The sequence below is a fragment of the Octopus sinensis genome, linkage group LG29 (assembly GCF_006345805.1).
Source record: "Octopus sinensis linkage group LG29, ASM634580v1, whole genome shotgun sequence".
NCBI lineage: Eukaryota > Metazoa > Mollusca > Cephalopoda > Octopoda > Octopodidae > Octopus > Octopus sinensis.
The window spans coordinates 12,790,452-12,805,491 of NC_043025.1; the positions used below are offsets into that span (position 1 = coordinate 12,790,452).

The window sequence follows — 15,040 nt, forward strand, 5'->3', positions numbered from 1 at the left end:
TTAGATAGAGTGGTCCAGGCCATGTCTAACTTAATAGCACCACCTGATAGGATTATCTAAATCCATTTTAAGTCAAGTTTTGTGGTATCATGGTCCATTCAAGTAAGGAGTTCTTGTTGAGTGAGTTGTATCCAGGTATGGGTGGCTTATCTGGTATTCCTTGAAGAAATTTGTTCAGACTCCGTTTAAAGGTGATGGGATCCTTTTCCTCTTTGATCAGTTTTGTAAAGGTAAAGAAATTGTGTAACAGTGTACCTATATGTTGACCAAAATTGAGAGTATGATAGAAGAAGGCTTGCTCTTCCTTTCATAGAAGAAAATATTCAAATCAGACCATGTTAACACCAAAAATTATTTACATCAAAAAGGTGTCTTTTTTTTCTATGAAAATCCCTATTTTTTACGATTTTTTTACTGCTCTGTCGCCATTTTTCGGTGTATTTCAATCAGAAAAATGTTCGCTTAAAGAGAATAACAAGCTACAGAATGCAAAATTTTTACTTTTCCAAAAATTCCAATTCTAAAGGGTCGAAATACACCCGAGCAACGCCAGGCAATACTGCTAATAATAATAATGATAATTAAAATAGTTGTTTGTAATTTTGGCACAAGAGCATTAATTTTGAGGGGAGGGGGATGTTGATTAAATCAGCCCCAGTATTTCACTGGTACTTTGTTTATTGATGAAAATATTGTTGTTGTTGTTGTTTGATACAGGAGACTGATGTGATGTGAGTGGTGCGAGCGGCGACTACCAACACGACAACTACAGCCCATACTAACACGACTATCACCGCTAACGGCATTACCGATACCCTTAAGGACACCACCACCACCACCACCATCACCACCACCCCCAACAATCACCACTTCTACCACTACAACCATCATCACTACTACCACCACAATTATCAGTACCATCACTACTACCACCAACACCACCACAACTACTATCACTGTTGCAATCACCACTGGCGCTATAACCAATACTAACACCAGCACTGGCAACCTTGCAACTACAGCTATTAACAGCAACAACAATAACAACAACAGCACAACCACTGCCGACACTGGCTGCACTACAACCAAGACAGCCACCACCATCAACAGCAGCAGTACCACAACCACGAACACAGCAACAACCATACCACTGTTACCACTACAACCTCTACTGCAACAGTAACAACAACAGCAACACCACAGCTACGAACACGGGCACCACTAACACCCATACCTACACCGCCACCGCCGCCACCACAACAACAATAGCAACACCATCACCATCACGACAACGACCGATACCACCAGCAACTCTAGGGCTACCACCGCCACTACCAACAGGAAGAACGCCACCACCACCGGCACTAGAAGCCAGGATGCTACATAAGAATGTTGTGGAAGAGAACGACAGCGGAATGGTTGACCATCATCTCCCTTCACGAACTAAGTTACCACACTGGACACGGTTAAACACTTTGGACACGACCAGGTAAGTGGACACGAAAACAGCACTGCATCCTTCAAAACTTCCATGCTTCCTGATATTCGCCAACACTACACCTGATCTTCTCCCCTCCATACACACGCTGAAGCATGGAACAAACTGCCGGCATCAGTTGTAGTTGTCGGAGCACTGCATCCTTCAAAACTTCCATGCTTCCTGAGATTCGCCAACACTACACTTGATTTTCTCCCCCCATACACAACGCTGAAGCATGGAACAAATGCCGGCATCAGTTGTTAGTTGTCGGGCACTGCATCCTTCAAAACTTCCATGCTTCCTGATATTCGCCAACACTACACCTGATCTTCTCCCCTCCATACACACGCTGAAGCATGGAACAAACTGCCGGCATCAGTTGTTAGTTGTCGGGCACTGCATCCTCAAAACTTCCATGCTTCCTGATATTCGCCAACACTACACCTGATCTTCTCCCCTCCATACACACGCTGAAGCATGGAACAAATGCCGGCATCAGTGTTAGTTGTCGGAGCACTGCATCCTTCAAAACTTCCATGCTTCCTGAGATTCGCCAACACTACACCTGATCTTCTCCCCTCCATACACACGCTGAAGCATGGAACAAACTGCCGGCATCAGTTGTTAGTTGTCGGAGCACTGCATCCTTCAAAACTTCCATGCTTCCTTAGATTCGCCAACACTACACCTGATCTTCTCCTCCCCTCCATACACACACAAGCATGTATCTGACTCATGCATTGTTCACTTCCCAGACATTTCTACATCACTGCATATGCTTTATACACACTTTTGACAAGTTGTGGGGCACCTGAGCACTGTATACAATAATTTCATTATTATTATTATAGTCATCATCATCATCATCATCGTTTAGCGTCCGCTTTCCATGCTAGCATGGGTTGGACGGTTCGACTGGGGTCTGGGAAGCCAGAAGGCTGCACCAGACTCCAATCTGATCTGGCAGAGTTTCTACGGCTGGATGCCCTTCCTAACGCCAACCACTCCGTGAGTGTAGTGGGTGCTTTTTACATGCCACCGGCACAGGTGCCAGGGGAGGCTGGCAAACGGCCACGATCGGATGGTGCTTTTTATGTGCCAGGGGAGGCTGGCAAACGGCCGCGATCGGATGGTGCTTTTTACGTGCCACCAGCACAGGTGCCAGACGAATCTGTCGATGATAATGATGGTGGGTGTTCCAGTTGATCTAATCAACAGAACAGCCTACTCATAAAGTTAATATGCAAGTGGCCGAGTACTCCTCACACATGCTTACTCTTAATGTAGTTCTCAGGGAGATTCAGCACAACACAGAATGGGACAAGGGCTGGATCTTTTGAATTACAGCTACAACTCAAATTTTGTTAGGCTGAGAAGAGTGGACCAACATGAAAAGGTGTCTTGCCAGTGAGAATTGAACTCACGGCCTTGTGATTGCGAGGTGAACGCACTAACCACTAAGCCATGTATCTTTACAAAAAACTGACACTCTGTCGGTTGCAATAACAAATTTTCCAGTTGATCCGATCAACAGAACAGCCTCTTGTGAAATTAATGTGCAAGTGGCTGAATACTCCACAGACATGCATACTCTTAGTATAGTTCCCAGGGAGATTCAGCGTGACACAGAATGGGACAAGGTTGGCCCTTTGACGTATAGTCGCAATCTCTATATATATAAACGGCAAAATGTCTGTCTGTGTGTGTGTCCTTTATACAAATCCACAATTTTTCAGTTAGAGGGCTCGTACTTTCTATGGTCATTCAAAACCGTCCAAGGGTGGTCGTGCACATCTTTACATTTTCCAGTCTCCCCGCAAAGCTTCACCTGTCATGAGGCCCACAGCTGCAAAGCTTCTCCTGTCTTGAGGCCCACAGCTGCAAAGCTTCTCCTGTCTTGAGGCCCTCAGCTGCAAAGCTTCTCCTGTCATGAGGCCCACAGCTGCAAAGCTTCTCCTGTCGTGAGGCCCACAGCTGCAAAGCTTCTCCTGTCGTGAGGCCCACAGCTGCAAAGCTTCTCCTGTCGTGAGGCCCACAGCTGCAAAGCTTCTCCTGTCATGAGGCCCACAGCTGCAAAGCTTCTCCTATCGTTAGGCTCACATCATGGAAAACAGACACTAAATAATGATGATGATGATAATGTACTGGAGTTGGTTTGCTCAATTAATACCCTTCAAGGAAGTGCTCCAGTATGGCCACTGTTCAGTGACTGAAACAAGTAAAAGGTGAAAGATGGAATACACCTGCATAACGATAATTGAAAAATTAGAAATAAACTCTTGAAAAAGATTCTCTGATATTTTCTTTCACCGTCCGCCCAGGTACCCACGATACTTTGAGAAAGACAAACAGGCGTACCCAAACGAACAGGTTGCGTCCAGACGAAAATCAACGCCAATCAGCGAGGATGAAAAGCCCGGCAATAATAAAGAAGATGAAGTTCATGGGAAGAGAAAAGGGGCCGCTGGTTCGCAAGACGAGGACTCGAACCGACGGCTGCAGTATCTGGAGAGAAGCATGGAGATGTTAAAGAAACAACACTGTGAAATTTTACAAAGTCTGCACCAGGAAATCGATGATTTGAAACGACAGAACAAAGGTAGGGCTTTCTTTCTTTCTTTGTTTTTTTTTTAAATCACTTGAAAAGGAAAGTGAAAGTAGAGAGGCAAGTTTTGTCTAGCGAATGTTTCAAAAAAAAAAGATGGGCGAATGTAGCAAGGATGGCACGTATGAATGACGAAGCCACCCTGACTATGATTCTTGCAAACAAATGTGGTAACATATAACAATATTGACCAAGGTTACCGGGGTCTTTTTCGTAGGCTTTTCTTCCCACGGATAAACCTTACTTGCTTTCCCCTTTACACCATACATCATGACACTGTGATACACGATCCCTATTGATCGTTTTTTTCTCTCCCTCCCCCTTTTTTCCTCTTTTTTCTTCTTTTTTCATTTTTCTTTTCTTTTCTCCCTTTTTTCTTTTTTTTTCTTTTTTTCTTTTCCTTTTTTTTGTTCTTTTTTTCCCTTTTGCGATCCCTTTTGATCGAAAACCTATGCTACCTTTTTTTTTTTCCTCCCCCAAAAGAAAAGCTCTACCTTGTAACTTGTCCCATCTGTGTGCAGCCCTGTGTGGCCAATAAAGAAACTTATCTATCTATCTATCTATCGGTCTGTCTGTCTGTCTGTCTGTCTATCTATCTGTCTGTATGTCTATCTATCTACCTACCTACCTCTCTATCTGTCTATCTATCTGTCTATCTATTTATCTGTCTGTTTGTCTGTCTGTCTGCCTGCCTGCCTGCCTGCCTGCCTGCCTACCTACCTACCTATCTATCTACCTACCTACCTACCTATATCTACCTACCTTTATCTACCTACCTATATCTACCTACCTATCTACCTGTCTTTCTGTGTCTCATTCTCCAGATCTGAATTTCAAGATTATCATGTCACAAAGAGACTCAAAGTCTTCGCTTGCCTCCGACGTCATGGTCACCGACAGTGACGGTGGCAAAGATGGCAAAACAGTTCCGACGGAAGAACAGAGAAGAGGAACGGAAGAAAGAACGGGCGGTGACGACAAACACGGTGACGATAATGTTGATGATGATGATGATGATGATGATGAGTATGATGGCCAGAGAAGACTAAATGTGCCGAGTGCGGATCAGCGAGAGGGTCAGGACGTCGAGGGTGGGACCGTGGGCAAACGCAGCGACCTCAGTGACCTGAGTCGTCTTGGCGACCTGAGTCGAGAAGGCGGGGTTCAGAAGACACAGAACAGGGAGCTGAAACTGGATAAAGGTAAAGGAAACATATATATATATATACATATACTAGCAGTATCGCCCGGCGTTGCTCGGGTTTGTAAGGAAAATAACTATATAAGCATTTTTAGAGAGTTATAGCCAAAAAGTAGCAAAAAAATGCATTAAAAGTGGAAAAAAATGATGGTAAATTTTTTTTTAAATCGTTCACTCATCGTAGACATTTTTAGAGAGTTACTTCCCTTATATAATAGCGAAAAAATGCATTAAAATGGAAAAAATGATGGTAATTTTTTTTTAAATCATAGACTCATCGTAGACATTTTTAGAAAGTTACTTCCCTTATATAATAGCGAAAAAGATGCATTAAAAATGGGAAAAAATGATGGTAATTTTTTTTTAAATCATAGACTCATCGTAGACATTTTTAGAAAGTTACTTCCCTTATATAATAGCGAAAAAGATGCATTAAAAATGGGAAAAAATGATGGTAAATTAATTTTAAAATCGTAGACTCATCGTAGACGTGCGCTAAACCCAGAAGGGCTCGATATGAATCACGACTATAAGCTACCCGAATTTGGTTAAACTGCACCGCAAAATGTGGGAGTAGTTAGGAGTCTAAATCGTAGGAGACAGACACACAACTTCACTTTTATATATAAAGATATACATATATATATATCAGTGTATTTATTGGTTTGCTATTTTGTTGTGAAGGAGGGAGGGAGGGAGAGAGATAAAGGGAGGAGAAGGAGTGATAGAGAAGGGAGGAGGAGGAGAGAGAAGGGAGAGGGAGGAAGAGAGAGAAGGGAGAAGGAGGAGGAGAGAGAAGGGAGAAGGAGGAGGAAGGGGAGAGAGAAGGGAGAAGGAGGAAGAGGGGGAGAGAGAAGGGAGAAGGAGGAAGAGAAAGAAGGGAGAAGGAGGAGGAGGAGGAGAGTGAGGGAGAAGGAGGAGGAGAGAGAAGGGAGTAGGAGGAGTAGAGTGAGGGAGAAAGGTAAAAAATATATCAGTGTATTTATTGGGTTTGCTATTTCGTTGTGAAGAAGAGAGAGGGGGAGGAGGGAGAAGAAGGGGGAGGAGAGAAAGTGGATGAGAGAGTGGGAAGGAGGGGAGAGAGAGTAGGAAGAATGGGGAGGAGATGGAGAGAGGGGTAAGAAGGAGGAGGAGAAAGGGGGAGGAGAGAGAGGAGGAGGAGGAAGAAAGAGGAGGAGGACAGAGAGTTACAAGAATTGAGAAAACTAGACTGAAATAAGCAGAGATAGATTTGTGTGTGTGTGTGTGTGTGTGTGCATGTCCTTTATACAAATCCACAATTTTTCAGTTAGAGGGCTCACACTTTCTGTAGTCATTCAAAACCATCCAAGGGTGGTTGTGAAGATCTTTTCATTTCCCAGTTACCCCTGAAAGCCATTTAAAAAGACATCGATAAACCGACCCCTTATGTTTCAGGTAACAAACGTCTTTAATACAAGGGACGTAACTCACTTAATCCAGGAGTTTAATCTAAAGATATTAAACCATAGCAAGGGAAATAACTCTTTAAAACTCTGCATTTCCCTCCCTTTGTTATGTATCACACCTCAATACTGTGCCAGACCATTTTATCCAATTTAGGACGGGAACTGTCCCAGATTTCTGGATTTTCCAGTTTCTCAGAGAATTTCTAAACGTTTGCTTAAAATCTCTATATATATAAATGGCAAAATGTCTGTTTTTTGATTGGACGGAGATAATTTTACACCTGACAGTTGGATGCGCATGTGCATTTGCAGACAGTCTGTACAACTCTGTGCATTTTTGTGTTTTGGCTTTCAAACATGCAAGCTTTCTTGATTTACTCTCTTTACTCTTTTTTTACTCTCTTTACTCTTTTTTTACTCTTTTTACTTGTTTAAGTCATTTGACTGCGGCCAGGCTGGAGCACCGCCATTTAGTCGAGCAACTCGACCCCGGGACTTATTCTTTTTGTAAGCCCAGTACTTATTCTATCGGTCTCTTTTTGCCGAACCGCTAAGTGACGGGGACGTAAACACACCAGCATCGGTTGTCAAACAATGCTAGGGGGACAATAAAGCCAAGAGAAAAAAATGTTTTATTTTGACACATTCTATCAGAATACGAAGTTTAAAAGTGTTTAGTTACGTGGAAATTATTTTTAAAAACTGCCGGTCAAACGGAAAAGACCCATTTATAGATCCACTTCTGACCATTTCAAGTGATGCTCCGCTGACCTGTGCGCTGGTGTGTTTGTGTGTTTCAATTTCAGAGGAGAAGTTAGACGAAGTGAAGATCTTGTTGTTGGAGGAGGAATTGAGGAAGCATCAACAGAGGAATTCTTGCCTCGGACAACTTCTGGAACAATCCGAAGAACACAGAAGAGATCAGTGAGTTAAGACGAGGAATCATTGATTGCCTCTTTCTCTCTCTCTCTTTCTCTCTCTCTCTTTCTCTCTCTCTCTTTCACTCTCTCTCTTTTTCTTTCTCTCTCTCTTTCTTTCTCTCTCTCTCTTTCTCTCTCTCTCTCTTTCTTTCTCTCTCTCTTTCTCTCTTTTTTCTTTCTCTCTCTTTCTTTCTCTCTCCCTTTCTTTCTCTCTCTCTCTTTCTCTCTCTCTTTCTTTCTCTCTCTCTCTTTCTCTCGTTTTCTCTCTCTCTTTCTCTTTCTTTCTCTCTCTCAATTTCTGTTTGTCTCTTCCTCTTCCTCATTTACATTCCCTTTTCCCTGTCTTTCAGGATGTGTGTCTATGTACGTATGTATGTGTGTGTGTGTGTGTGTGTGTGAGATATCTTATGGTAGTGGAAAAGTATTTAACTGCTATTTCTAAATTTCAGTATGTGGTGAAGCAATTTTGCTAAACCCTAATTATGAAAATTCTAGTACAGGTGCAGGAGTGGCTGTGTGGTAAGTAGCTTCCTTATCAGCCACATGGTTCCGGGTTCAGTCCCACTGCGTGACACCTTGGGCCAACCAAAGCCTTGTGAGTGGATATATATATATATATATACCTTCGAATTATCACGGAAACCCATGCTGATGAAGAATATGGTTAGTAAAGTATATATTTTTTTATATTCTTTATGAAAAACCTAATTCAGGAACGCGCGTCCATGGACAACCAGATATTGATTGATTTTCGTTGCTTTACTCTCTGCCTGTGTGAATAACCTTCAAGTATTTTGGTTTCTCTGGAAGACCCTTTTTAAAGTAGAAGAAATGGCTAAGATTTTTGGCTGCTATTTCTGAGCTTCGGTGTGTGGTAAAGCAAATCTTTGCTGAACCCTTTTTATTAGTATTACTTAAGTTTACCGTGAAACGGTCCTGTTTTCATACCGAATTCTACTTGGTGAAATTATTGATTACTTCTTAATTAATTAATTTTACCCTTTATTATTACTGATATATATATATATATATATATATATATATATATATCGCAGCAAAAGCCTGGGCGACAATGGACTTGTCTCACAGAGAACATTTCTGGTGACTTCTGGGTACCCGCTTGTATGTATGCATGTGTGTGCGTTGTGTATGTATGTATGTATGTATGTATGTATGTATGTATGTGTATATGTATGTGTGCGTGTATGTATGTATGTATATATCTATGCAAGTATGTATATATGTATTTATGTATGTATTTGTGTGTGTGTGTCTCTCTTTGTCGCTCACCACTGCTTGACAACTGGTCCTGTAGTGTTTATGTCCCTGTAACTTAGTGGTTCAGCAAAAAGAGACCGATAAAACAAACACCAGGCTTAAAAGAGAAAATAAACTAAAACGCAAGTACTGGGGGGTCGGGCCATTTTAAATGAAATTCTTCAAAAACGAAAAAAAAAAAAAGTGGCTGTGTGGTAAGTAGCTTGTTACTAACCACATGGTTCCGGTTCAGTCCCACTGCGTGGCACCTTGGGCAAGTGACTTCTACTATAGCCTCGGGCCGACCAAACTTGTGAGTGGATTGGTAGACGGAAACTGAAAAGAAGCCTGTCATATATATGTATTAGGTGTAGGAGTGGCTGTGTGGTAAGTAGCTTGCTAACCAACCACATGGTTCCAGGTTCAGTCCCACTGCGTGGCACCTGGGCAAGTGTCTTCTACTATATAGCCTCGGGCCGACCAAAGCCTTGTGAGTGGATTTGGTAGACGGAACTGAAAAGAAGCCTGTCATATATATATGTATTAGGTGTAGGAGTGGCTGTGTGGTAAGTAGCTTGCTAACCAACCACATGGTTCCGGGTTCAGTTCCACTGCGTGGCATCTTGGCAAGTGTCTTCTGCTATAGCCCGGGCCCGACCAATGCCTTGTGAGTGGATTTGGTAGACGGAAACTGAAAGAAGCCCGTCGTATATATATATATATATATGTGTGTTTGTGTTTGTCCTTCTAGCATCGCTTGACAACTGATGCTGGTGTGTTTACGTCCCCGTCACTTAGCGGTTCAGCAAAAGAGACCGATAGAATAAGTGCAGGGCTTACAAAAAGAATGAGTCCCGGGGTCGAGTTGCTCGATTAAAAAGGCGGTGCTCCAGCATGGCCGCAGTCAAGATGACTGAAACCAGTTAAAAGAGAGTAAAAGAGAGCGAAAAGAAAAACGTGTTTTTTCCATATTTGACGAAATATTCACCGCTTTTTCTTTCGTTTCCCCCTGGGGCACAGAATTATGACGATAGATTCCCTGCGATACCAACTCGCCCAGATTGGTGCCAAGTTCTGCAACGACGTGAAGTACGCTGGCCACCACCATTCGGGAATGCATTCCTACGTCACCGCGAACCACCACATGAACCAACACATGTCCATGCTGGAGCTACAGAACATTATCAAAAACCTGCAGGAGATCAACGACAGCCAATCGCACGAGGTAAACGGGGTTTGAGAGTATACCCCTTGTTTAACCCCTTTACTACTACTACTGCTACTACTACTACTGCTACTACTACTTATACTACTACTACTACTACTACTACTACAACTACTAATACAACTACTACTACTACTACTACTACTACTACAACTACTAATACTACTACAACTACTACTAATACTACTACAACTACTACTACTACTACAACTACTACAACTACTACTACTACAACTACTACTACTACTACAACTACTACTACAACTACTACTATTACTACAACTACTACTACTACAACTACTACTACTACTACTACTACTACTACTACTGTAGCCATTATCACATTCCTGAACAACATTAGCATTGTCTTCACCACCATCAGCGTCAGTGCCACCACAACCACCATCATCATCATCATCATTATTATCACCATCATCACCCCTGTCATCTCCACTACCACCACCACCACCACCACAGCCACCACTACCACCACCACCACAGCTACCATCATCATCATCATCATCACCTTGTCATCACCACCACCATCACCAAGGCCACCATCATCATCATCATCATCATCCGTCATCACCACCACCACCATCATCATCACCACCACCACCACCATCACCACCACAGCCACCATCATCATCATTATCATCACCACCACCGTTATCACTATTACCATCATCACCACATCTGTCATCATTGCCACCCTATCAGCATTACCATCACCACCACCACAACTATATCCAACACAGCCACCATCATCAGCATTACCATCACCACCACCACAACTATATCCAACACAGCCACCATCATCAGCATTACCATCACCACCACCACAACTATATCCAACACAGCCACCATCATCAGCATACCATCACCACCACCACAACTATATCCAACACAGCCACCTCATCAGCATTACCATCACCACCACCACAACTATATCCAACACAGCCACCATCATCAGCATTACCATCACCACCACCACAACTATATCCAACACAGCCACCATCATCAGCATTACCATCACCACCACCACAACTATATCCAACACAGCCACCATCATCAGCATTACCATCACCACCACCACAACTATATCCAACACAGCCACCATCATCAGCATTACCATCACCACCACCACAACTATATCCAACACAGCCACTATCACCTCCACCGCCACAACCAACTCCAGTGACTTTACCTTTCATCCTTTCGGTGTCGATAAATTAAGTACCAGTTACGCACTGGGGTCGATGTAATCGACTTAATCCGTCTGCCTGTCCTTGTTTGTCCCCTCTGTGTTTAGCCCCTTGTGGGTAGTAAAGAAATAAGTATTTTGTTGTTGTGTCCTCGTGTGTGTTTTCTTTTTACAGCTCGAAGCCCTAAAGTCTGACCTCAGGGATGTCTTATACTCACACAAGTGGACCCCGGATGCCTACCTCATAGCTAAGGCGTATATCGCTTTCGATGATGCTAAGGCAGCTCAGAAGGACCACAGTAAACCTTTAAGGTCGACACCTAAAATGCTCTCAAAGAAGGAGTAAGTCACTCAATTCTCAGACTCTCTCTCTCTATATTGATCTTTATATCTATCTCGTTAGCTGTTTACATGTCTATCCATCTATCGCTCTCTCTATTCTTTATATGTCCATCCATCCATCGATTTGTCTGTCTGTCTGTCTGTCTCTCTCTCTTTTTATCTATCTGTCTATCTATCTATCTATTTATCTGTCTGTCTGTCTGTCAGTATGTCTATCTATCTATCTATTTATCTACCGATCTATCTATCTATTTATCTACCTATCTATCTATCTATCTATCTATCTATCTATCTATCTATCTATCTATCTGTTTGTCTGTCTATCTATCTGTCTATCTATCCATCTATCTATCCATCCATCCATCCATCTATCTGTCTGTCTGTCTGTCTATCTATATCTACCTATCTATCCATCTATCTATCTATCTGTCTGTCTTGTCTGTCTGTCTGTCTATGTATCTATCTATTTCTTGCTTTTTTTTTTCTCTCTCTGTTTATTGCTCTCACTATCTCTCTCTCTCTCTCTCTACCACAGGCTGGAGGATCGTGGAGCTGCCGCTGTCGCCGACAACCTCACACTCCCTCCGCTGAAGCAGACGGTAGGCAACGCCGCAGTGGAACGACGGAAGCGAACTCGGACCCTGCAGAAACGGAGGATGAAAGACAGGGAAATGATGTTTTGAAAAGAAGCAAGCATTCTCTGGACACCCCCCCCCCCCCACCCCCGGGACACCCCTTCCTTGCCCCCTACCTCTGCACAACTTGCACTCACGACCACACCCCCACTCTCCCGCCCAACCCACTGTAACCCGTTCTGCCCCGCTGTCACCGTTTCCAAAGACCTGGACTGCTCTGCAGCCTCTTCTACTTTCACTTTCACAATCATCATCATCATCAGTAATAATGGGCATCATCGTTGTCGATATCGTCCTTCGTTTCTTTTGTCTTTCTTTCTTTCTTTTCCTCTTCTCTTTCAGGTGACCATGTGGTGGTGGCGGCGGCAGCGGAGATGGCAAGACGAACAAAGGGGAAGTTCCTTTTTCCACATACACACACACACACATACGCACAGACACACACGCACAGACATATACACATATATATGCACATGCACACTCACCCCTCCATACACATGCACACAAACACATGCAGACATGTATTCACATACATGAAAGGCACACACACACACATGTAGGCAAACACACATACGCATGCACACACACCCACACGTTTATTCACATGTGCCTGTTCACACAAGTATATATATATATATATATATACACACACACACACACAAACACATAGATGTAAGTGCATACAGACATACATATGCATGTAAGCATGCACACACACACACTCATATGCACATATGCAGGTGTGTTGGTGCACATATACAGTTGCATGTATATACACTTGTATGCACACACATACACACACAGACTTGCACATACACAAATACACATACATGTATTCACACACACACACACACACTTGCACACGTATTCACACACACGTACACACATGTATTCACACACACGTACACACATGTATTCACACACACGTACACACATGTATTCACACACACTTGCACACAATCGAACACACATACACACATGCATGAACACACATGCACACACACACACACACACACACACTTGCACACATGTTCACACACACGTACACACATGTATTCACACACACGTACACACATGTATTCACACACACTTGCACACAATCGAACACACATACACACATGCATGCACACACATACACACACACACACACACACACTTGCACATACTCAGACACACATACACACATGTATGCAAACACACACACAGACACACGTACACACAGCCATATACACACACGCATGCATCACACACACACATGCCACCGTCCGCCATCCCGACCACCACCACCCTCATCATTTCTAGAGCCACCATGACCACCACCACCAACAACCATTGACGCCATCAACACCATTTTGCTCTGTGTATATTGTTCGCAATAAATGCATTGTTATTTTTGCTGTTGTTGTTGTTGTCAATTTTTATGTGGATCAGTGAGAAGTGATGGCACGAATCCATCTCCCTCAGCTGAGGGCTCTTGTAACATTACACCCAGTACGTTCTGCAAAGTGGTTGGCATTTGGAAGGGCATCCAGCCATAGAAACCAGGCCAAAGAAGACACTAGGGTTTGGCACAACCTTTCCGCTCCCTGGATTCTGTTTAACTGTCCAACCCATGCCAACATGGAAAACAGACATTTAATAATGATGAGTAGGAAATATTATATATACATAAATAAATAATACATACATACATTATATATATATATATATATATATATATATATATATATTATATAAAAGGGCTTAGTAAAATAAATTACTTTGCCGCATACTGAACTCATTAGAAATAGCAGCTAAAAAACTTTTTTAAAGCTATTCTAATACTTAAAGAAAATCTCTCTCATATATAGTGTTGCTTAATTCAACTCAATTGTGAGTTGAATTAAGCAAACACTATATATGAGAGAGATTTTCTTTAAGTATTAGAAATAGCTTTAAAAGTTTTTTTAGCTGCTATTCTAATGAGTTCAGTATGCGGCAAAGTAATTATTTTACTAAGCCCTTTTATATAAGTAATAATTTGAATTCGCCTTGAATGGTCCCTTTGCATACTGAACACTTGGTGAAATTGATTAATAGTTATTAATTTTGCCCTCAATGTTGAAATTATATATATATATATATATATAAAGTTAATCCAAACATGAAAACACAAAGAGAAAACACAACAAGGCGAGGATGTGGAACAAATATAGTATTATTGGACGCTCAGGAAAGATGGAGGGTTTAATGTTTCGAGCAGAGGCTCTTCGTCAGAAACATAGGAAAAGGAAAGATCCAGAGAAGGGAAGACGGAGGGAAAAAAATCGCCAACGGTACACACGAGGTCACATTTTGAATATATATATATATATATCATCATCATCGTCATCATTTAGCATCCGCCTTCCATGCTGTCATGGGTCAAACAGTTTGACCGGGACCGAGACAAAACTACAGATTTCTGCCCCCGCCCCGGGCGGATTTTGGATGATCATAACTTTCAGAAAAATGGATATTTTTTTAATAAAATTTTCTACGAATATGTGTTATAACTTGTAAATTCTGAATGTGCAAAATTGGGGGGGGGCCGTGTTCTAGGAGCGGGGTGTTGGGGAATTTCAGAAAATTCACCAGAGTCCACTTCAATTCGTTTTAACTTTCAAGAAAATAGGTATTTTTTAATAAAATTTTCTGCAAATATACCTCGGACTATGTAAATTCCGAGGGCATAGGAATTTGGGGGAAAGACAATTGGGGGCTAT

The 15,040-nt window shown here is 42.3% G+C and overlaps 1 protein-coding gene across 1 annotated transcript; it reads left to right on the forward strand.

Moving 5' to 3' along the window:
• Positions 1–990: 990 nt before the first annotated feature.
• LOC115226067 (coiled-coil domain-containing protein 74A-like) lies at positions 991–12,766 on the forward strand. Its single transcript, XM_029797042.2, has 7 exons — positions 991–1,489; positions 3,802–4,079; positions 4,910–5,287; positions 7,520–7,637; positions 9,911–10,115; positions 11,495–11,661; positions 12,197–12,766. Exons 1-7 carry the CDS (start codon positions 1,377–1,379, stop codon positions 12,342–12,344), a joined length of 1,407 nt encoding a protein of 468 aa, XP_029652902.1. The 5' UTR covers positions 991–1,376; the 3' UTR covers positions 12,345–12,766.
• Positions 12,767–15,040: the final 2,274 nt, after the last annotated feature.